Source organism: Lepus europaeus, chromosome 14, assembly GCF_033115175.1.
Source record: "Lepus europaeus isolate LE1 chromosome 14, mLepTim1.pri, whole genome shotgun sequence".
Lineage (NCBI taxonomy): Eukaryota > Metazoa > Chordata > Mammalia > Lagomorpha > Leporidae > Lepus > Lepus europaeus.
The window spans coordinates 25,610,173-25,635,578 of record NC_084840.1 but is presented as its reverse complement, the minus strand read 5'-3'; the positions used below and the strand labels follow the sequence as shown (position 1 = coordinate 25,635,578).

Below are 25,406 nucleotides of genomic sequence, written 5' to 3'. Positions count from 1 at the left end.
AAAAGTGAATCAGATTATGTACTTGGGTAAATTAGTGAGTACTCAATAAATGAAAAAGATACATTCCAAAAACTTCTTAAATATTTCAGAATCGACATTACACAAGATGTGATATACCATTCACTCAACTAATACACATATTAACGGGCCCTACAAATATTTAATAAATTCAGACTTAGACTCTCTGAATGTAATAAGTCATACTCTGAGTTATCTTTTAACAATGTATGTTATAACCAAAGGCAACAGGCACACAGAGTGAATTTCATCAACAGTTCTCATTACCATATGTTTAAGCTAAACAACTGTTCTAGTAAGAATGACGATGTTGATGGTAGCTAATATTTCCTACATATTTTATTGTCTGCAACATCGTTCTTGGTGATTTGTAAACTGGATTTGCATACAAACCCTGTGAAGTAAGCACAATCAGCTCTGCTATAACACAATGTAAGTCTTCTTAAAAGTCATTGTTTTATGTAAGGACTCAAATAAAAACCACAGGGTTTATGGGGAAAAAGATGATAAGACACACACTCAAAAACTTCATCAGTGAATATATTAAGAAAAAATAAGAAACTAAAAAAAATGTGAGCACAGTTTCACATACCCTAAATGGCTAATAAATCCATAAGTGCTACAATAACAATGGTAATTTACCTTGTAAAACATCTGAAGGTTGCTTGTGGAAGAAGGCGTCAAAATGGTTGCAGCTTAAGAATTATTGTTAAGTGGTAGAAGGGTTATTTGAAGTCAGATGAAAAAGTCTATCACCAGCTGTATGTGGTTCCTAACACACAAAGAATTCACATAGCTGGCAGACGTCTGAGGGATATGTGTGTGCATGTGTGTGTACACGTGCACCTTCACCTACTCAGTTCAACTGGGTATAGTTTTCCCTAACAAAAATCATACATAAGCAAACACAAAATTCATACTATGTTCAAATTGTTCCTAGTGTATTAACTGCATTGGAACAAATTCAAATTTTCCAAAAGTTACAGAACTGGCTCTACTTTTATTATAACCATTTTACAGAAGCGAAATGTATAGAGATGTTAAGAAACTTTCCTAAGGCCACAAAGGTAGGAGGCAAAACCACACTATGCCAATATAAATTTTATCAAGTTTTAAACTACTAGCAATATTGTTAGTCCTCATTTAAAATATTAAGGGTTTGGGTTAGTTTACTTTTCCCCCAGGTATGTTTCTTTTTTTCCTCCTGTATGCACAAACCAAATACTAATTAAGTGATTCTGAAATTTTTATTTTTACCAAAGATCTTAAAAACACACCTAAAACATAGACAGCTAGGATGGTTCAGGGGCAGTAAGGTGGCCATTGTTAGACATACAGAGATAAAATATTAAGTCTCAGTTATCTTTTTTTTAAAGATTTGTTTATTTATTTGTAACAGTTACAGAGATGAGGGAGAGGGAGAGGGAGAGGGAGAGGGAGAGGGAGGGAGAAAGAAAGGGAGAGGGGGAGAGAGGAAGGAGAGAGAGATAGAGATCAATCTTCCATCTATTGGTTCACTTTCCAGATGGTTGCAATGGCCAGGGCTGAGCCAGGCCAAAGCCAGAAGGAAGGAGCTTCTTCCAGGTCTCCTGCATAGGTGCAGAGGCCCAAGCACTTGTGCCATCCTCTGCTGCCCTTCCAGGCACACCAGCAGGAAGCTGGGTTGGAAGTGGAGCAAGCCGGGACACAAACCAGCACCTACACGGAATGCTGGCACTGCAGGTGATGGCTTTACCCACCATGCCACAGTGCCAGCACCCAAGAATTTTCAAATTTCTTAACATGACCTTCATATAAACCCCTTTCTACCTCTACTATAACCTACTGATGGCAAGTAGAAACTAATGAAGAGCTTTAAGATGCACGACCTTGACCAGAACAACATTTTAAAACCATAACACGGCAACTACATAAAACATGGAGCTAAAACAGAAGTGGAAAAAAGAATCCACAAGACAGTTTTTGTTAGACAACAAGTGATCAGGATCTAAACAAGGGTAAAAGTAATGGGATAAAAAGAAGACTGACAGAAATTTCAGCTATTAAACTCATGATAACATGGTTGCCATTTGGGTTTATATGTCCTTACGGGAGGGATATTGGGAAAGGATGTATCAGAGGAGATTTTGATGTTTCAAAACACAAGAACAGAGGACAAAAATCTTTTGGGAGAAGATACAGCAGGTAGCTGGAACTACAGATTTGGAGAAAAGTCACAGCTTGAGAAAATGTTCCAGGAGTTACTGGCATCTAATGTAGGGCTGGTTGATGTAGATCAAGAAAATACAGACTTAAAGGAGCACCTACATTTAAGGAATGAGAAAAACAAACAGAAAACAGGAAAAGACTAAGAAAGGCAGGCCAGAGACCCAACACTCATCATCAAGTGGTGAGTGCTTCAGGCTCTGGTGAAAGCACTTACATGTCACCTTGTTTAATTCCTCCCAGCCATCGTATTACGATGCTCATTTCCAGGTGAAGAAACAGGGGACAGGAGGAGTAAACCGCAACCCTCGGTTTACACAGGGAGGAGATGTATCCCCAGCATTAGAGCTTAGAGGTTCATTGGCTTAAATCCTGATTCTCAACCGACAACTGATTATGGTGATTATACTCTTACACTATTACTGCCACTACTACTGATGATGATATTGATGAAGACAGCAGTCACCATTCAATGAGCACTCAAAATGTGCCAAACACTACTGCACAATATACCTGTACCACTGTAAATAATTCTCAACAACCCATAAGAGAAGACCTCGTAAAAGTATCTTCTATTTTATATATAGAAAACTGAAGCCGGCCGGTGCCGCGGCTCAACAGGCTAATCCTCCGCCTTGCGGCGCCGGCACACCGGGTTCTAGTCCCGGTCGGGGCACTGATCCTGTCCCGGTTGCTCCTCCTCCAGGCCAGCTCTCTGCTGTGGCCAGGGAGTGCAGTGGAGGATGGCCCAAGTCCTTGGGCCCTGCACCCCATGGGAGACCAGGATAAGTACCTGGCTCCTGCCATTGGATCAGCGCGGTGCGCCGGCCGCAGCGCGCTACCGCGGCGGCCATTGGAGGGTGAACCAACGGCAAAAAGGAAGACCTTTCTCTCTGTCTCTCTCTCACTGTCCACTCTGCCTGTCAAAAAAAAAAATAATAATAAAATTAAAAAAAAAAAAAAAAAAAAGAAAACTGAAGCCTAGAGAGCCTAGATAATTTATCTTAAATTGCTGAGCTAACAGGTAGCTGTGCTGGTATTCAAATCCACAACAGGCACCCTACAAATCTGAAACAAGATAAACATTAAAGAGTAATACTTACATAAATAGGTGGCTGAGAAAATCTGTAAAAACTAAGTTAAATGTAGGTAAAAGTGGATAAGCAAAATGGACAGCATCATTACAAATATTTTAATAAAATACCTGACGTTTTAGAGAGATCAACTCCATGTCCAGTTGCCTCAGGATGGTGTTGGCTGCATTGGGGCTACAGGAAACAGCTACTACATCTTCCTGGGTTAAATACATGCCCTTGGGTGGACGGCACTTAGAACGCTGAGAATGATGGCGATGTTGTAAACTCTGATACTCTCTCCTTCCAAGTCCAATCTTGCTGCTTTGGACAGGCTGTTCAGCATTACCCTAAGAGAATAAAGGTAGAATAACAGGTCATTTGGTTGTTACACACATATAAGCTGAAAACCATCTACTAATAGGTACTTCAATTAATATGGACAAATTACTAACCAATTATATTCTGTACAAGTCCAAACACACACACACAGCACTCTCCAGTTGAGTGAGAAAATATATAATATAATATGTCCTTGATTAACCCACTCAACCAAATTACTATGACTTATTAAATATAAAGCTTTCTTTAAAAGTAAAAACAGAAGGTGGCAAATTAGGAATTTTGACATGTGGCAGATTAGACAGATGATTAAAAAGGTAATATTTCACTTTCACTCTATTTTAAAAAATGCTTCTTTATTTTCATCTATCTGAAAGGCGGAGAGGGAGGGAGACAGAAAGGGAAAGAAACATATGCATCTTCCATTTACTGGTTCTCCCACATGGGTTGCAGGCGTCTAAGCATCTGAACCATCACCTGCCTCCCAGGATGCACTGGCCAGAGCTGGACTGGAAGCACAGCCAGGACAGGCACGCCAATATAGGATCCTAAGAGAAGGCTTAAACTGAGTTGTTTAAAGAACCATGATGCAAATGATTAAAAAGGGCACAGAATTATCTTAACTCTGACATTTCTAAACTCCAGATCTATGAATAAAATAAAGCATGAATTTAGAGGTTAGGCAAAATTGTTTTTTAAAGGGAAAATCAGAAGTTCACACCTTAAGGGTATGTGCATGTGTGTATTATAATAAAAGTCCAGCTACTGAGTAATGACAGAGTATGGTTTGAAAGGGGGATCAACAGAGAGAGAGAGAGAGATCTTCCATCTGCTGATTCATTCCCCAAATCCCTACAACAGTCAATGCTGGGTAAGGCTGAAGCCGGGAGTCAGAAATGTCAGTCAAATGTCCTATGTGGGGGTGGGGACTCAAGTACTTAAGCCATCATCTGCTTCCTCACAGGGTGTGAACGAGCAGGAAGCTGGATCAGAAGTCAGGGTGAGCCCCACACCCAGCATTTCCATATGGGATGCAGGTGTCTCAAGTAGCAGCTTAACCCACTGTGCCATAAAGTCCACCCCAGGAAAGTTCTGTAACAATGACCAGGAAGCCTTACATAGTATATTATTAAAATCTGCAATATTCTTTTTTAAAATAAAGATTTACTTCTTTATTTGAAAGGCAAAGTTACCAAGACAGAGAGACACACAGAGATCTTCCATCCACTGGTTCACTCTCTGGATGGCCACAATGGTCGGGGCCGGACCAGGTGGGAGCCAGGAGCTTCTTCCCGGTCTCCCATGGAAGTGCAGAGGCTCAAGTACTAAAGCCATCCGCTGCTGCTTTTCCCAGGCCATTAGCAGGGAGGTGGATCAGAAGTGGAATAACCGGATCTCGAAACAGGGTCCATAAGGGATGCTGGCAGGCAGGCAGCAGCTTTACCTGCTACACCACAATGCCAGCCCTGGCAATATTCTTAAGGTGTGATTTAAAATGCAATGTTCCGTCTTTCTGAGAGAAGAATCCATTAGAAAATGTGTCTACTGGGTTGAAGGCCATTTCACTGAATAGATTTAACAATCCAATTCTTTGAAAACGAACTCTGAGTAAAATTCCTGAAACAACTGTATAATGAAGCATAATTTACTCCACTACTTAAAAACCCAGTTTCAAGCAACAAATGACAGGTTTGATGTTCAGAGAAACTTCGCCCAGTATGGCAGCCCCAAAACTGCCAGATCAAGTATTTTCTAAAAAGTCTTTTAAAATTCATTTCTAAGCTGGCAGGAAAATTCCTCAGAGGCCAGAAATGATGAGAAAGCAAGAATTCAGGGGATAAGTATGCAAGAGCTGGTATCTGCCAAAAGCCAAGACGTCGACAGACAACAGGTACAGGGCACAGGAGACAAAACCGGAGTCCTGGAAGGGGAACTCCATCAATGTGTGAAGTAAAAACAAACAAACAAACAACAACAACAACAAAACCCTGCTCTGCAGAAGGAGAGGATGATTAAACTGAACCATGCCTATCTTACCCTTGGTTTGTGGAAAGGAAAGAAGTAAAAAAAAAAAAAAAAAAAAAAGTCTCTCCTGCAAATTCCTAGCTACAGACCTGCATTCAAGTAGGTTTGGGGCCAAAATTTATCTGTCTGGCCTGAAAAACCCCAAACCAAACATTCGAAGTATCTGAGTTTAACAGTGGTTTAGACACTTAGAAGAAATGAATGCAAAATCTTCTCTAGAAAAACGTATTTAAAATCTAGGCTCAGAAATGTGAACAACAGGACCTCATTAAAAGAACATTTAGATGGCCGGTGCCGTGGCTCAGTAGGCTAATCCTCTGCCTGCGGTGCTGGCACACCGGGTTCTAGTCCCGGTTGCCCCTCTTCCAGGCCAGCTCTCTGCTATGGCCCGGGAGTGCAGTGGAGGATGGCCCAGGTCCTTGGGTCCTGCACCCTCATGGGAGACCAGGAGAAACACCTGGCTCCTGGCTTTGGATCGGTGCAGTGCACCGGCTGCAGCAGCCATTTGGGGAATGAATCAATGGCAAAAAGGAAGACTTTACCTTTCTCTCTGTCTCTCTCTCTCACTATCCACTCTGTTAAAAAAAAAAAAAAAAAAGAACAACATCTAGAGCAGGGGTGGGCAACAATGGCGCTGTGGACTGTGTAAGGCCAGCAAATCTTTTGGTCTGGCCCCTCCAGGGCAACCACAGGTGGGACTCAAAATCCAAAAAATCTGTAGCTGGTTATTTTTCTGAGTTGATGATTTTGTATGGCCTGCAGATGATATCATAAATATCCAATGGTCCTTGCCAGAAAAAAAAGTTCCCCTTCCCTGTTGGAGAGGATTTACTTCAGGAAAAAGGGAATTATTTTCAAAAAAAAGGTTTAGGAGTCAAGTAAGATGGGTGGGTAAAATAATATGTGAGTTAATATAAATAAATGCTGAATATGTTTAATTTCAAGAAGATATGAAATTTCTAGAGTATATAATAAGAATAGAAATATAAAAAGAACTCAAAGTAGAAGAGAGGGAAGAAATGGAATAAAGATAAATTCTTAATTCTAACAAGTAGGCTACTGAAGGAGAGGACAATTAGAAAAAGCAAGTCAAATAAAAGATAAAAACAAAAATGAACAAAAAACCCAACCAGATCAGTGATCAATAAAAACAGGCAACGATTCTCTACATAAAATCTCAGCTGTATCATCCTTATATGACACATACTTAAAATGTAAGGACAAAGAAATGTTGAAAGTGAAATCATAAAAATAGACCAAGCAGGCCGGCACCGTGGCTTAACAGGCTAATCCTCCGCCTGGCGGCGCCGGCACACCGGGTTCTAGTCCCGGTTGAGGCGCCGGATTCTATCCCGGTTGCCCCTCTTCCAGGCCAGCTCTCTGCTATGGCCCGGGAAGGCAGTGGAGGATGGCCCAAGTGCTTGGGCCCTGCACCCGCATGGGAGACCAGGAGAAGCACCTGGCTCCTGGCTTCGGATCAGCACAATGCACCGGTCGCAGCAGCCATTGGAGGGTGAACCAACGGCAAAAGGAAGACCTTTCTCTCTGTCTTTCTCTCACTATCCACTCTGTCAAAAAAAAAAAAAAAAAAAAAAAGACCAAGCAAATACTTAACAGAAGAAAGGTGGTGGAGCTATATTAGACAAAAGAATCTGTAAGGCAGAGGTTGTTACAAGAGATAAAAGGGTCACTCAATTTGGCAGCAAGATGTAAGAATTCCAGTCTTGGATGCATAAAAGTATTACTTTTCGATAATTAATTGGTCAGAATAATTGATCAGGTAAGAATTCCTTAAAAACCAAGCTAAGCATGTAAGCAAGCAGTAAAAATATGGATTTCAACCACGGAAGTGACAGGCTGACCTTAACACACACAACCTTGTAACAGAGTCCCGTCCTCCTCAAGCATGGAAGGGCACCTATGAGAACTTCATATTCTAGGTGTGGAGGTTTAAAATACGGCAGCAAATTTCCCATCACCCCTGCCATGACAAGTAGGGGTCCACTTCCCCTTGTTTAGTGACTCTTACCCACAGAATATAATAGAAGTGACACTGAGTAATTCCCAGGGCTGGGCCAGCAACAGCTGCGTGGCTTCTACTCAGTGCTTTGGGGATTAATTACGTGGAAGGAAACCAGCCATCATGGGAAGAAGGCAGACTCCTCAGAGACCACCAGGCTGGCGAGACCACATGGGATTGCTCAGCTGACAGCCAGCATCCGTTACCAGCGATGTGAATGAGTCAGACACCTTCAGTCACACCCTACCTGATGTTGAAACACAAACATCATTCTCTTCAAAATAAAGAATTCAAAAAAAGTTTGCTACCATAACTTCTATTCAAGGTTATACTGGTGATGTTAACCAGTTCAGTAAAGAAAGAAACAAGAAGTGTAAAGATGGAAAAGAAACAAAATTGCCATTATTTTTAGGTAATACAAAATCTCTACAGAGGAAATCCAAAATAATCTACGAATGAATTACACAAGTTTCACTTCCCCCCAGTTGGTAAGTTCAGGGGAATGTCTAACAGGGTTATCCTAGACCACGACAAGCTGAACAACAGTCTCAAGAATGGCCAAGGTGTTCACTCCTTAAGAAAAACCGCCAAACAGTGGAATCTACCCGCAGAGTTTCAAGTCTTACTGTAAAATTAGAGTAGAGGAGATAGTACAGGATAGGCAAAGATTATTTAAATGCTAAGAAGAGCAGAATAAAGAGCTATGCGTTTATAAAAGCCATATACATATATATATATATATGTATGTGTGTGTGTGTGTGTGTATGTAATAGTAAAAACATAAACCACTTCCCACCCAGCTATCTGCTATGGTCTGAGAAAAGCAGTGGAAGATGGCTCAAGTGTTTGTGCCCCTGCCACCCACACGGGAGACTCAGATGAAGCTCCTGGCTTCAGACTGGCCCTGCCCTGGCTATAGTAGCAGCCATGTGGGGAGTGAACCAACAGATGGAAGATTGATTTCTCTCTCTCAAATAAAATACATAAATCTTTAAAAAAGATGGAAAAATGTTCAATCTCATTAGTAAACTGATGAATAAAGTTGAGAACACAATGAGGTATCATCTTGTATTGTCAGATTTGTAACATTTTACAGGTCTCATCATATGAAGTACTGGCAAGGAAGCGGACAGAGTACTCCCGCAGTCCAATGGAAGTATGCCAACTATACACAATAATCTGCCATCAGAGCCAGCACTGCGGCACAGCAGGTTAAACCACCGCCTGCAGTGCCGGCATCCCATATGGGCACTGGTTCAAGTCCCAGCTGTATCCTAAAATAGGCTATATCCTAAAATACAGTAATCACACAACAAATATTTCTGGGGCCATATTACTTACTATGTCATTTGTGATTTTTGATGGAACAACCTGTGCTGTGTATTTCAGGACAACGTCATCCTTCTTTCCTGACAATGGTACCCTACCATCATGACAAAAAACACCTTTATAATTTCTAAATGCTGCTCATCGGGATAATGCTATACCTAGCTGAGAACTGTGGTCCCAGAGGAACTCTTACACATATGTACCTCGGACATGATCATATTGGCATTTCTCATAACCATAAAAGACTGGCAATAATGTCCACTAGCAGAAGAGTGATTAAGCTGGAGTATATGTGCACAATGGAACAGTGTAAAACAGATTGAAAATTAATTTCCAAAACAAAAAGTACTGAAGAATACATATAATATGAATCCATTTGAATAAAGTTTGAAATGGACAAAAACAGTCAACTCAGATAGATATAGATGTAGATACAGGATAGATGATAAAATTTTTAAAAAAGGAAATGAGTAATTAATAAATTTCAGGAAGGAAGTTCCCTCTGGAGAGAAGGGAGGTGTATGCAGGTACACATGATTTTTGTTTTAAGATTTATTTATTTGAAAGGCAGAGTACGGAGGGAGGGAGAGACAAAAATCTTCCATCCGCTGGTTCACTTCTTAAGCAGCCACAATGGCTGGCAGGCCGAAGCCAGGAGCATGGATCTTCATCTTGTCTCCCAAATGGGTGGCAGGGGCCCAAGCACTCAGGCCATCTTCCACTGCTTTCCCAGCCACATCAGCAGGAAGCTGGGTTGGAAGTGGAGCTTCCGGGACTCAAATCAGCACCCATATAGGATGCCAGCGTCTCAGGTGAGGCCCAACCCACTGCACCACAACACTGGCCCCTGACTTCTGTTGTTTAAGCTCAGTGGTGAACACAATGGTGTTTTTAAAATTATCTTTAAACTGCATATAGTTGATAGTGTGTGTAACTCACAATTTGTATAAGTTAAAATAGGGGCCTGCAGTGTGGTGCAGTGGGCTGAGCTGCAATCTACACCACCAACATTCCAAATGGGAGCGCCGGTTTGTGGCCTGACATGATTCTGATCCGACTCCCTTTAATGCATCTGGAAGGCAGCAGAAGATGGCTTAAGTGCCTGACCCCCACCACCCATGTGGCAGGCCCAGAGTTCTTGGTTTTAGCCTGGTTCAGCCAGGGCTGTTTGTAACCATTTGGGGAGTGAACCAGCAGATGGAAGATATCTTTCTCCCCACCTCTCCTTTCCTCTCCCTGTCTTTCAAACAAAATAAATAAATTAAAAAAAAAAAGTTAAAGTAAAACATCCTATGTAAAGCTAACAACATGCAAAAGCAGCTATAGACATATATAGGGGCCAGCGCTGTGGCATAGTGGGTAAAGCTGCTGCCTGCAGTGCCGACATCCCATATGGGCGCCAGTTAGAGTCCCAGCTGCTATACTTCCAATCCAGCTCTCTGCTATGGCCTGGGAAAGTAGTAGAAGATGGCCCAGGTCCTTGGACCCCTGCACCTCTGTGGGAGACCTGGAAGAAGCTCCAGCTCCTTGCTTTGGATCGGCGCAGCTCTGGCCATTGCGGCCAACTGGGGAGTGATTCAGCAGATGGAAGACCTCTCTCTCTGTGTAACTCTGACTTTCAAATAAATAAATAAATAAATAAATAACTCTTTAAAAAATGCTTACTATGTAACTGGTTCTGGAAGTCAAAAGACAGGCATGACACAATTCTTGCTCTTAAAGAGCAGACAGATTTGGGAAGAAAGAGTTCCAGAAAAAGGGACCAACATCCCATGACCATGGGATAAAACTCAGAGACATATCTAACTATTCTAAATATGAAAAATAGAAGCTGGCGTATAGAGTGCCTAGCTGGAGAGTTTGTGTTTTACCCTATAGCAAAAGCCTTAGAGGGTTCAAGCAGTTTTGTTTTCATGTTGGGGGTGAGTGTTGTGGTGCAGCAGGTGAAGCCATGGCTTGGGATGCCCACATCCCCCATCCCAGTGCTGGGGATCAACTCCTGCCTCTGCTTCAAACATGCCTTTCTGCTAAAGCACCGGGAGGCGGCAGACGATGGCCCAATTACTCGGATACAATTTACTTGGCACAATTACATGGGATCGTCCAGGTGGGATACTGGAACGGAGCTCTGGCTTTGGCCTGGCCCAACTCTGGTTGTTGAGGACGTATGGAAAGTGAACCAGCAGCTGGAAGACCTCCCACGCTCTCCGTCACTCTTTCAAGTAAATACTGTTTTCTTTTTGTTAAAAAGATTGTTTTAGCAGCAGGGTAGTCAACAGACTGGGAAAGGTGGTGTGAGAAGTCTGGAGGCACAGATAGGAGAGAAAATACTCGTGATAACTCCGAGATGAGAACCTAAAAATAAGGCAGCCAAAAGGATAAAGAGGACAAATCTCAGTTATCTGAGAGAGAGTTTAAAATAATCATGGCAAAATGAACAGAGAAAGTGAGAGAGAAAAATATATCACTAAAATTGATATGCAATGGTTAAAAAGGTAGACAAGAATCAAAAGATGGTGTTACAAAGTCAAAGGCAGATTTTCAGGAAGAAAAGAGAGTCAATAACATGAGATGATACAGAAAACACAAGTAGAATACAGTGAGAAACTGATCACTCGATGTGGCTGTTAGGTCACTGATAACTTCTTCCAGCAGTGAAAAGAGAAACAGAAGCCCAAGCGAAGCAAACTCGACAGTGATGTTATGCCAAGGAATATGGCTTTTTCTAGGCTGGTTAAGAGACAGCTATGTTGCTAAATTCAGAAGACTTGAACACACTTTTGGATTACAGTGGAAAGATTAGAAATATAGCAAAGAGAAAGAATAACCGATGGAGAAAGTTCCAGAACAGAGATAAAGGGATGGACAGGATCAAACAAGCAGGACACTGTACAGAACAAGAGAAGGGACTCTGCTTACTATGAGACAGAGGCACAAGACTGTAGTGAAAATCTACCATACACGATGTACTGTGCAGAGTGCTGGGGGATACAAACCAAATCATTCAGTCCCTGTCTTCAGAGAGCTCGCAGCTTAGTGGGCAAATGCAGTAACTGGGATACAGTGTTCTAAGTATGAACACACTAAGAGGAGGGCAGAACCGGAGCAGGGAGGTGAGCCGAAGAGCTGGAATTTCAGGGAGCTTCTCTTCGCATTCCCCCTGGGAAGCAGAGGAAGTCATCTGCCAAGTGTTGGGTGAGGCAGTGTCAGGTGATGTGTAGAAAGGAAGGAATGCTCAAAACAGTTGGCCAGAAAATAAAACACAACTTACATTCAAGATCTACCACGTCCTGGGTAAACCTTTTGAGAATCTTTGATTTTCAAAAAAAAAATCCTAGTATTTTCATTTTACCAGTGACAACACTGAGACTTAGAGGTTAAACACTGAAAGGCACTAAGGTCTAGCTGAGACTGAAAACTAGAGTAGCAATAATGTACATAATTGTGTCATACTCTCCTGCTGTGCCTCTCAGACCAAGAGTAACAACTGATCAACATTACGGGTTTATAGAGCTAGGGAAGTTTTAGAGGAAGGATAAAGCAAATGGGGTATTAAAGTACTGGAGAAATAGGTAAAAAAGCAATTGAAGTTGATCACTGGGCCCATGATTCTAGGAAGCAAAGATAAGGCAGATTTGGAGAGAAAAATGAAGGAATCAATGAATTCCAGAATATTAAGCAGTAGAAAGAAATTAGTCAATATAATGTTGAGATAGAGCTAGATTTTTAAATCTTTATTGATGGAAGAGTTTAAGGAGGTGACTGACAGACCAGAATAGGCCATGGCACTGAGTGTCTGAAGATGAAAGGAAATCTGAGATCAATTCAGATCTGCTGTCTCCAATTTCGATGTTATTTTCGGGGCCAGCGCTGTGGCATAGTGGGTAAAGCCGCCACCTGCAATGCTGGCATCCTATGTGGGCGTTGGTTCAAGACCTGGCTGCTCCACTTCCGATCCAACTCTCAGCTATGGCCTGGGAAAGCAGAAGATGGCCCAAGTCCTTGGACCCCTGCACCCACGTGGGAGACATGGAAGAAGCTGGCTCCTGGCTTCGGATCAGCTCAGCTCTGGCCGCTGTGGCCATCTGGGGAATGAACCAACGGATGGAAGACCTTTCTCCCTCCCTCCCTCTCTCTCATTCTCTCTGCCTCTCCTTCTCTCTGTGTAACTCTGCTTTTCAAATAAATAAATAAATAAATCTTTTAAAAAACGTTATTTTCATTAGTCCACAGCTGCCTGTACCTACAAGCCTCTATCATCATTCTACTTGTTTACAATGAAGTCAATTCCTTGCTGTATTAAACAAGTGTGCTATCAATGTAACCTCTTCTTACTGACTTTAAGTGATCACTAGCATCACCGCATCGAGGAGTGTGAGTGGTTTTCTGGTTGGAGATTCTCCCATCTGTTCTCCGAGGCAGCGTTCAATTCTTACTGCTGAGACACTGTGGCTATTGCTTTCTGAATGTGGCACAATGCAACACTTTCATGAAAAACTAGATAACAAAACCATAAAGCTTCACTTCATACCTAACACTGTAACATCTAAGGATGGCTTTCTTTTCTATGGATTGATGACGAGGGGTCATTGTAGGACTTACACACTTCTGAGTAGATGAGTTAACCAGAAACATTATTTAAACCACTGGCTGACTGAAGTCCAGATATTACCGTAATTTCAAAAACCTCTAAGTAGTATTGACTTTTACTACCTCCTAAACCATTAGACAAAAAAGCTTTTTGGCGTTGTAGCACATGGGGTGCCATCTGTGACACTGGTATCCAATATGAGCACCAGTTCCCAGCTGCTCCATTTCCAATTCAGCTCCCTGCTAATGTATCTAGGAAAGCAGTAGAAGATGGCCCAAATATGTGGGTGCCTGTCACTCAGGTGGGAGACCTAGCTGTAATTCCTGGCTCCTGGTTGCAGCCTGGCCCAGCCCTGGCCATTGCAGCCATCTGCGGAGCAAACTAGTAGAAGGAAGATCTCTCTCCCACTCTGTAACTCTGCCTGGCAAACAAGTAAAAACAAATATAATTTAGCACTCTGAACTAATAATCAGCCCTTAAGGCATTCTGATCTGGCTGAAAAGCCCATGGGAGCATTTCAGGCATGGAAAGCCAAGACATTGTGGCAAAAAAAAAAAAGTCCTACATGAAAGATCTCTGCGAGATCGCAGTGGAAAGAAGTGGCCATCAAAGAAGGATGTACTTTTCTCTGACAGGAGGAGAGAACTTCTACTTTGCTTATAGCTTTGTCTAAATACTGATGGAGATTGTGAATTCAAAAGGCTTCCATAGCTGTGGCAGCTCACATCAAGAGCCTCGGCTGATCATTGATGTCATACGTAAGAGTGTTAATTGTTAAATTAACAATAGGAGTCACTGTGCACCTATTTCCCATGCAGGACCTCTGCCCTCAATGAGTTGTATTATGAGAATTAACTATAAGACTTGTTCTCAAACAGTTTGTGTGGGTGTGTGCACAAATTGTTGAAATCTTCACTTAGTACAGAGTTGGTCTTCTGTGTATAAAGTTAATTGAAAATGAATTTTAGGGCCGGCGCCACAGCTCAATAGGCTAATCCTCTACCTGCGGTGCCGGCACACCGGGTTCTAGTCCCAGTCGGGGCACCGGATTCTGTCCCGGTTGCCCCTCTTCCAGGCCAGCTCTCTGCTGTGGCCTGGGAGTGCAGTGGAAGATGGCCCAAGTCCTCGGGCCCTGCACCCGCATGGGAGACCAGGAGAGGCACCTGGCTCCTGGCTTCAGATCAGCACAGTGCGCTGGCCGCAGTGGCCATTGGAGGGTGAACCAATGGTAAAGGAAGACCTTTCTCTCTGTCTGTCTCTCTCACTGTCCACTCTGCCTATCAAGAAGATAAAAAATAAAAAAAAAAAAAGAAAAAAGAAAATGAATTTTAGGCCGGCACTGCGGCTCACTAGGCTAATCTTCCACCTGAGGCGCCGGCACTCCAGGTTCTAGTCCCAGTTGGGGCGCTGGTTCTGTCCCGGTTGCTCCTCTTCCAGTCTAGCTCTCTGCTGTGGCCCGGGAGGGCAGTGGAGGATGGCCCAAGTGCTTGGGCCCTGCACCCATATGGGAGACCAGGAGGAAGCACCTGGCTCCTGGCTTTGGATCGGTGCAGTGCGCCGGCCGTAGTGGCCATTTCGGGGGTGAACAAACAGAAGGAAGACCTTTCTCTCTGTCTCTCTTTCTCACTGTCTAACTCTGCCTGTCAAAAAAAAAAAAAAAGAAAGAAAGAAAGAAAATGAATTTTAATAGAGAAGGGGACAAGGAATGGGTGAGAGGAGACAGGGTGGGAGTAGGGGTGGAAGGGCAGGTATGGTGGGAAGAATCACTGTATTTCTAAAGTTGTACTTATGAAATTTGTACTCATTAAATAAAAGGTTTATTTAGGAAAAAAAAGAAAAGAACTGTTAAATAGAAAAAACCTATCATGTTACTAATGCTATATGTTAATACTTAAATACAGAAAATCAATGCAATATGTAGTAACTTCACTATCAAAATAAGTTTCAAAATGCTATCATGCTAAATTAAATTATGAAAAAATCGACTAAAATTATAAAAACTATTTTCTTAATACCAAGCATCATTTTTTTTCAGTAAATTTGCAGAAAAATTACAAGCACTTCTTATCATTACCTCCTTTTTGGCTTCTTTCTTGGGATCATAATCACTATCATTCCCATCCATTGGGTGTGTTTCTTCCACATCATCATCACTGAGAAAAAACAAATATTAGTAACTTTAATTCCCTTCTTTTCATTTTACTCCAATTCTCTTACTAATGTAATGTATCTTCTGGTAATTTTATTCAATATTCTTTAACAGAACAAGAGTTCTTGGGAAGAGGAATTTTTCATTTAGATTTCTATAGGACTTACAAATATTTACCCTTTGGGGCTTATAAAATCATTTTAGAAAACATTTCTACCTAAAGCTTAGCGACCCAGTGGGAAAAGGGATTTAGAAAGAAATGTCACTTAGGGAAAAGAACATGTACAACTTGATATAATACTTCTAATTTCAGTTCTTCCATTAGAGAATAAAAACAGAAAAAAAAATCAGAAAACTAAATGATATACGACCAGAAAGATATAATCATAGTAATTCAGTTAATCAAGTAATTATGGAAAAGCATTTTCCACAGAATATAATCTTAATTTGTATGGAATACTAAAAGAATGCATTTATGATTACAATTAAGAGTTGAAGAGAGGTCTTAACTATTTAGACTTCTGGTCATTTGGCTCTTCCTATCAGAGCAGAAACAGGAATGTAAGGAAAAGAAGTCTTTACAATGTGTTTTGGTAATCTTTCTGTCTTAGTAAATATAAGTTGTCCAATACAACGTCCCTGAAAGTATTACTATACAGAGGTATACAACCTACCTGTCCCCCTGGTTGTGTCTATTGGCTAGTTTACGAGCCTGGCGATCCATCAAACTTGTCCTAGAGCGAGTTTTTTTCCAGGAATAATAATATTTTACAAGACTTGCGATTGTCTTATCTGGAAGCTTAAAAGAATCATGTTAATATTGGTAACTGTTAATTCATAAACTGATGAACAAAATACGTAATATTTTTAATATTATTCTTTGATAAAAGCATAAATGAAAAATATTTCTTGGGTGTCTTTATGAATTACAGGATTGAAAAGGGGTGTTATAGTCACAGCATCCTATCCTGCTAATGTCATTTCTGAATGACGTTCCTGTTCTGTGGGGAGGAGAGGATATCAAACACTCTGAGAATTTCCCAGAAGTCCTACCATAGCATGTCTCCATCCAGTATTGGTTTTCCTTAAAGAGCTATTCAATTTTTTTTTCCTCTGTGAATTGGACTTTTTTGAGATACAATTCAGATAACATAAAATTCACCAATGCTCAGTGATTTCAGTAGGTTCACTAAGTTCACAAGGCGGTGCGGCTGCCACCTCTAATTCCAGAACATTTTCATAACCTCAGAAAGAAATCTTATACCTAGTAGCAGTCATCCCTCTACTCCTCCATTCCCCTAGTCCCTGGCAACCACTAATCTACCTTCTGCCTCTATGGACTTGCCCATTCTGGACATTTCATATAACATTTCATATAATATGTGTCTGGTTTTCTTCATTTTGCAGTATGTTTTTTTTTTAAGGAGAGCTACTTTGAAATATTTAACAATAGATTTTTTATTTGCTTAGTTTTAAATCTAAGTTTTAAGATGGCAAATAATGTAAACAGGTTTTATCCACCAAATAGTCTTTGAGTATTAAAATGATAAATGATCATGCACTGATCTGTCATACCAGTAAACAAGGATGCAAATTGCTCACCGAAAATACTCTCTTCAATTATGGAAGGCATCTAGATATATTTGCAAACATTAGCTAATTTTTTACCACTCTGGTTAAAATGGTTTAAATGTAGAAACTTCTCAGATTTATATTATTTTGATATAATACTAAGAATCTAAGAACTAGAAATAGTAGTTTTTTTCTTTAAAACAAAACTTCAACAGCATCTGGACAATACTCAAACAATTCAGAAATTTTAAAAAATGGGCTTTCATATCCAAAAAAAAGCATGAAATAGAAAATGAAATCATAATGTCAAAATTAAAATATTTAAAAATAAAGTTGAAATTCAATTACATATATTTAAGTCATATCAAAACTAGTTTGTTATTACAATGCAGCAGCACACAACTCTCATGTATGGGTGTAGAAAACAGGACTATTTGCAAATATACCAATTTCAAAATATTTTAATAGGTAAAATCAAATTGGAGAACTTTTATATTTAATAATTAGGGAGTATTCAACAGTAGCGTAAGATGTCATTAAGGTACGAAGCACATGAAGAACAAAATTACCATACCATTTGCTGAATCCTGTGAAAGCTCTTCCCATGGAAACTAAATGCTTGTTCAAATAAGACTTTATCTTCCACTGTCCACTCATCCGGGAAGGGAGTAAAATTAGGGAGATCAGCAAGGGACTTCTCAATGTTATGTTTATGCCAGAACAACATGCCAAGTGCCTTTGAAGAGAAATATTCCTCTTTGGTTTTAATGGACTTACAATCCATCACATTTAAGAAAGTTAAACACAACTTTGATTGTAATCTTAAACCTACGACTCAGACTGAAAATAAACTCACAGTTTGAAGCTTTTAAAGGTGGTGCCCAGGCAGCAGACCTCATGTATCTAGTTCCCTTAAATCAGAGATCCCAGCACAACCAGTGTTCATACATGCCATATCTGTTGCAGAATCTTGGAAAAACATCGAGCTGAGCAGGGTGACTTTAAGTTCTGAAGCAGGTTTCTATGCTTCTATCAAGATTTTCACCCAGGGGCCGTGCTGTGGCGTAGTAGGATAGGCCTCCGCCTGTGGAGCAGCAGCCCATATGGGTACCGGTTTAAGTCCCACCTGTTCCTTTTCCAATCCAGCTCTCTGCTATGGCCTGGGAAAGCAGTAGAAGATGGTCCAAGTCCTTGGGCCCCTGCACCCACATAGGAGACCAGGAAGAAGCTCTTGGCTCCTCACTCTGGATCCTCCCAGCTCAGGCTGTTGCAGCCATTTGGGGAGTGAACCAGTGGATGGAAGACCACTCTTTGTCTCTCCCTCTCTGTCTGTAACTCTACCTCTTAAATAAAAAAAATCTTTAGAAGAAAAGACATTGACCCATACTTTATGGTGAAATTTGTCAATGTGCAAGGGGAAATGAGCTAAAAAGAAGATATCCAGTACATCCACACTTGAACAGTCATTGCTTGAAGGACACAATCAATTATAACACAGAGCAGAGACATTCAGTCAGTAGTTAGTAGAGAAATATTTAAATTTTAACCTTTTAGAAGTATGTCACAGGCTAAGCACTTTCAAGAATACTTCCATTGCAACTTTAACAATTTTGTATTTTGCAACTTTTATTTTTAATGCTCTTTATTATCAAACGTATACACAGAATTATCAAGATAAATACAAATAATTTCAATGACTTGATTATCAATCCAAGTTTTAGGAAGGTCTGAAGTGGAGAGTTTCCAAAATTCCCTAACTTTCCCCTCTATAGTCAGCAGTGCCCTTTATCTTTACTGCAAGTATTGAGTATCCCTTAGGGGATAAACTTTTGCATAAACAGAGGCATAGCAACTTCTTAAACAGTGAATTTCAATATTGTTTTATATACTTTGATAACAGTCTTTTAAAATAAAGAAGAAGGGTCAGCATTGTGGCGTAGTGGGTTAAGCCATCACTTACAATGCTAGCATTCCAAATAGAAGTGCTGGTTAGAGTCTGGGCTACTCTGCTTCTGATCTAGCTTCCTACTAAAATGTCTGGGAAAGTAGCAAATGATGCCTCAAGTGCTTGGATCCTGCCACCCAGGTGAGAGGTCAGGATGGAGTTCCTGGTTCCGGACTTCAGCATGGCCCAACCCTGGCTTCTGAGGCCATTTGGGAAGTAAACCAGCAGATGGAAGATCTTTTTGTCTCCCCTTCTCTGTTGCTCTTTCAAATAAATACATACATATTTTTAAAAAAAGATGGAAATGAACCTGTGGGCAATCACATAATTAAAGGATTAACTTTCTCAAATTTAAAACAGAAAGGCAAAACTTTAAAACAAAATGGGCAATCCAAAGTTTCAAAATCCACAAAAAATTGTGTTTAGATAAAGAAAAAACAAACAGCTCCATTTAACAAAAAACAATACTTTATCATGTTACTGATTATAAAGTTAGCACTTGATAACCTAGCTTACAGATACTTCCCCTTTCTTATGTCTCTACAAAGAAATTTATTTTACTATTAATTCTAACGGTTAGCACAATACTTAGCTGAAAGGAGATTTAAGAATCTGTTTTGGGGCTGGCACTGTGGCATAGCGGTTAAGCCACTGCCTGCAATGTTCACATCCCATTCGGGCACCAGTTCAAATCCAGACTGCTCCCCTTTAATCCAGCTCCCTGCTAAAGTGCCTGGGAAAGCAGCTGAAGATGGTCTAAGTGTGTAGGCCTCTGCACCCATGTAGGAGACCTGAAAGAAACTCCTGGCTCCTGGCTTCAGCCTGGCCCAGCTCCGGCTGTTGCAGCTATTTGGGGAGTGAACCAGTGGATAGAAGACCCCTCTCTCTGTGTGTAACTCTTCCTTTCAAATAAAGCTTTAAGAAAAAAAAAATCTGTTTCATTTTGATTTTTTCATGACCTCCATTTTCTCATTACTAGGGATAAAGAACCATATGGCATTGTTGCTTAGCAGATAAAGCACCACCTCCAATACCAGCATCCCATATGGGTACCAGTTCACATCCTGGCTGCTTCATTTCCCATCCAGCTCCCTGCTAATGGGCCTAGGAATGCAGATGGCCCAAGTATTTGAGTTCCTACCACCCTTACGGGAGACCCAAATGAAGCTCCTGGCTCCTGGCTTTTGTGTAGCCCAGCCCTGGCGATTGCAGCCGTTATCAGTGGAGGGAAGATCTCTTTTCCCTGTCTCTGTCTCAAACTCTGACCTTCAAATAAATAAATCTTTAAACAAAACAAAACCATATGATGAGGAATCCTTTGGCTCCTGGCTTCAGCCTGGCCCAGCACTGGTTGTTGCAACGATCTAGGGAGTAAACCAGCAGATAGAAGGTATCTATCTCTGTCTCTCCCTCTCTCTCTAACTCTGACTTTCAAATAAATAAATAAATCTTAAAAAATGATGGCCCACTATACATATATGAGAAATCACACTTAAGTATTATGTATAGATGTTTCCTTTCAAAGTTATTTAATTAAAAAAGCCCTTTCTGAAAGTTCTTTTGAAATTTAAAAATCATAAATATTTCTTTGCATGAAGGGTCACTTTTACATCTTTTAGATCAAAAAATCAAGAGAATTACCTGTGCTCTCAATTTTTTTCTCAATATAAGAATACAAAAGGGGGGGGGCACACTGTGGTATAGTGGGTAAAGTTGCCACCTGCTGTGCTGGCATCCCATACGGGCGCTGGGTTCAAGATCTGACTGCTCCATTTTCAATCCAGCTCTCTGCTGTGGCCTGGGAAAGTGGTGGAAGATGGCTCAAATCCTTGGGTCCCTGCACCCATGTGGGAGACCCAGAGGAAGCTCCTGGTTCTTGGCTTCGGACTGACGCAGTTCCAGCCATTGTGGCCATTTAGGGTATGAACCAGTGGCTGGAAGACACCTCTCCCTCTTCCTCCTCTCTTCTTTCCTCCCCCCAGCCTCTCTGTAACTCTGTCTTTCAAATAAATAAGTAAATCTTTGTAAGAAAAAAAGAATAAAAGAAATCCTAGCCATGTTTATTTACCCCACAACACACCAAAAAGTTATTTATCAATTTGGTAATACTGAAGACATTCAGAAAGTTTCAGAATTCAAATAAGAAACAGAAATACTAAGAGAAAAATGTTGAAGCCTTTGAGGTGAATGTTTATAAAAAGAAAAATTTTTTAAAACAAGTCCTATTAGTTCTACCTTCTACTTTTCTCTTGGATCTTTTTTAAAACCTTTATTTAATTATTTTCTTTTTATCTGAATGGCGAGGACACAGAAAGAGGTCGCCCATCTCCTGGTTTGCTCCCCAAATGCCCACAATAGCCAGGACTGACTCAGGCTGAAGTCAGGAGCCTAGAACTCAATCCAGGTATCTCAAAATGGCGGCAGGAACCCAAGTACCTTGGCCATTACACGTGTTTCTTGGGGTGCACATTAGCAGGAGGCTGAATTAGCAACAGAGGAGATGGACTGGAATCAGGTATTTAATATGGAGGGAGTGTCCCAAGCAGCAACTGCTATGTTAAAGACTCTTAATTTTGCAAGGTCAGGTTTTTGTGGGTCTATAAAACTGGTCAAACTTATATACTTTCTTAGGGCAGAAACAGTTGTGAGGGACTCTTTAGATGTGGTAAACAGTGAAGCTAGCCTTAATATCCCTAATATTAATGTTCTAATACATACCTGTTCCACATTGTAGCCGTGTTTCTCCTTTGCAATTGCAATATATTCATCCACTGTAATGAAATAACATATAATTATTCTCATTTACCTGGATCTACCTTTTTTTTTTTAAATATCACATATTCCAGTTTAAAAAAAAAGTAAAATGATATTCCATGAAATGTTACCAAAAAAGAGACTAAAAAGGACTTAGATGAATAGGATTAGAAGCTCACTTTGTTTAAAATTTTATTTAATATGACATCTCTGTGACCATCTACCACACATTTATTAAACCTAGTGATATTATTAGAATTATTTTTGTATGTAGATGAACACCAACTGATGGGTAGCTATCAGAACTTAACTGTAGTATAAAATATTAAAACGTCTTTTTTTGTTGTTCCAACCTTTATTTGACGGCCTCAGCTGATTACGACCCTTTCTTATATTTAGAGTTGGTCCGAAGTCTTTACCATCCCATCTCTGGTTGCTGTATAAACAATGATTTATTTGTAATACTGCCAGCTAGACATAAATACATTTAAGCATGCTTCAGTATCTCTAATGTTCTCTCCAGTTTTTTCTGCTTGATACACAAAGTAAGTTGATACATGAAAAGATATTTTTATTTTCATGTATCCTCTATATATAATTACATCAACAGGATAATTTAATGATGATAATACTGTTATTCCAAGACCTCGCTGCTGAAAATTTGCCTGCCACACTCAGCAAGACTGAGTTCTATGTGAAGTCCACATAACCACCCCTTTCTGATCCTTTAAAATCATTGTTATAAAGTAATTCTTTACATTTGTTTTTGAGCTGCACTGGTTAAGAATTCTGATCCTAGGATAGCTAGTCTAACCTGGGCTTGATTCTCAGCTTGTTGCTAGTTTTCTAACTTGGATCAAGTAAGGTAAGGTGACCTTTTTGTACCTTAGTTTCTTCACTCCAAATCAGTGATAAAAACAGTAATTTTCTATGATTAAATGAGTTCATATTTGCGAAGTGCTCAGAACAGCACCCTGGCAGATTTTAAGTACTTCTAAATATTTGCTGTTTACTATCAGTCAGAACAGTTAAATACATGAAAATGCTATTATATAACAATAATGCAATTATCTTTTATGGATCTTATGTCTTTCCATTTGAAATTTTAGGGCATAAAAAAAAAGCAATAGTTGGATTTAAGAACCCTTAGCACTTATATATATGACAGGCCTAAATATATGCTGACTATATTTAACAAAAATATCTAAATAGTCCTACAGAATGAAAGCTAAGCAATACCAACAGACTTGTGATTTTCAACCCAAACTATGCATTGGAGTCAGTGTGGGAGCTCTACTCCTGAAGAAGCAGATTTCACTGTTTTGAAATGGAGATTAGGCAGACATATAAGTTTCCAATTAAAAAAAAATGTTTTATTTTTGTAAGACTTATTTATTTGAAAGGCAAAGTGACAGAGAGAGGAGAGACAGGGAAAGAGATCTTCCATCTACAGGTTCACTCCCAAAATGTATGCAACAGCTAGGGATGGGCAGGCTGAAGCCAGTAGGCTAGAACTCCGTCTGAGACTCCCACATGGGTGACAGGGGCCCAGGTACTTGGGTCATCATCTGCTGCTTTTCCAGGTGCATCAGTAGGGACCTGGATGGGAAGCAGAGCAGCTATGACCTGAACCAGGCTCTGATATGGGATGCTAGTATTGCAAGCAGTGGCTTAACCCGCTGCACCACAATGCCAGCCACCATAAAACTTTTAAAAGGGTTTCCCAGGTGATATTAATGCACAGTCAGGGTTGAATGCCACTGACCTAGACTTTCAATTAGATATTCCAAGTGGATACCATACTATGAGGACTTGCTAGCTTTCTAAATTTTGCTTTCCATTTGGCTAAGAAATGAACTACTGTACAAAACAAGGTCAAAAACAACAAAACTCAGTGACACCCTGATGCTTGGTTTGTGAATGAAAACCTCTGCCTACAGAGGAAAGGACTGAACTTGGAAAGCCGAGCTTTAACGCTTCAAGGATTCACAAGTCCTAGACTACCAGCTCGATCTTTTACTGATGTTCTACAGTTCTTACATAGGAAGAACCACCATGTATGCAGTAGTACACTCAGTTTTCAACTTTCAGTTCTCTTATTGCATCTATAAGCACAATTACACTTACTATGCACATTTTCATGGGACTAAATAAACCACCTTTAAGATGTTAGTGAATATTTTTAAAACATAAGCTATTTCACAGCTTCTCAGTGTTGTTATTTAATAAATTCAATGATAACCAAATGGAGGGGTGGGGATCTTAGTGTTGTTACCTGCACGTTTCCTATATCTGATGTGCCGCAAAGGATCAGGTCCGCTACATCACTCTGAAGTCTAAAGCCACACATGATTCAAGAAGTGCATGGTCAATGATCCAGAAGGTCTCCGTCCAGAAATGGAGAGCACAAAGATGACCTGATGGCTGCTGAAGTCAGTTCTTTCCCTTTTCCTCTTTAAAATGGTAATGATAGTGGGCTCTCTGAAGTCTGAAGGCCATGTCTTTACAGCTCCACATACTCAGGAGAAGCCTGGGCAGAGGTCTACATAGCAACTCCCTCCCCTGCTTGAAGATTCAAGCAGCAAAGCCATCAGATCCTAGGTTTTTTCATTCTTCATGAGCCTGACACAAATTGGCAAGATCAACCCACTATCTTTCAAAAGGAAAAACATTCTAATAAAACAACCCTCCATTTAAAAACAAAACAAAATCAAAACCATTTTATTATGAGAGTCCCAAAGACCCTAAAACAAGTATGTTACATTTTGGATTGGCAAACAGCTCCCTGTTGATAGTAAACATTCAATCTTAGGAAACTTACATTTGGCATCTGGGATAGTGTGATATGGAGACCAGACAAGCATTCCTCCATTGTCTTTATCTGTGTACTTTGTGGCACCTGGGGAAAAATTTAGTTACTTTGAATATCATGGATCTTATTTACATTTCAGAACAAAATATAAGCAAAGTAAGCTTTATTTCTATTTTAGTACAGTACCTGCAAAGAAGACAAGGAAAAAAAAAAGTATAGCGGAAAAAAAAAAATGAAGGCAACTAGGCTTAAAGATAGTAAATATCTTGCTTATAAAAATTAGGGTAATTTTGAAAATACTTAAGTTTACTCTAAATTAAAAAGACTTTCTAAAGTATCTCACACATCCCTAATTCCTGACAAAATAATAAATCTGATTTAACCCTCTATGTAAACAAAAACTGAGGAGAGAGAAAAGACAAATAAGAAAGACACTATCAAAGAATTAGAAAAACTGTAACTACAAAATAAATCTAAATGCAAAAACGCTTTTGAGTTTTTTCTCTAATAACAGAAAAAAACTTAGAATTAAAAAAAATTTACAAGTTCTTTACCTAAAACTTACACTCAA

General features: G+C 40.2%; 1 protein-coding gene across 8 annotated transcripts in view; it reads right to left on the bottom strand.

The window, feature by feature from the left end:
* Window positions 1-25,406, bottom strand: part of RCOR3 (REST corepressor 3) — a 58,258-nt gene that overhangs the window by 24,159 nt on the left and 8,693 nt on the right. For 6 of the 8 annotated variants that reach the window (XR_009867916.1, XR_009867915.1, XM_062210291.1 and 3 more), the window contains exons 3-8: window positions 24,845-24,922; window positions 21,988-22,040; window positions 17,899-18,060; window positions 16,427-16,551; window positions 15,678-15,756; window positions 3,428-3,646 (exon numbers count right to left, since the gene is read on the bottom strand). Coding sequence is in view for 6 of the 8 variants with exons in the window: in XM_062210291.1 (XP_062066275.1) it covers window positions 3,428-3,646; window positions 15,678-15,756; window positions 16,427-16,551; window positions 17,899-18,060; window positions 21,988-22,040; window positions 24,845-24,922 (716 nt within the window). In the remaining 2 variants the exon portion in view is untranslated. Of the gene's footprint in view, window positions 1-3,427; window positions 3,647-15,677; window positions 15,757-16,426; window positions 16,552-17,898; window positions 18,061-21,987; window positions 22,041-24,298; window positions 24,371-24,844; window positions 24,923-25,406 lie in introns of those variants that run through there. The other 2 variants (XM_062210293.1, XM_062210294.1) reach the window with 2 other exon arrangements.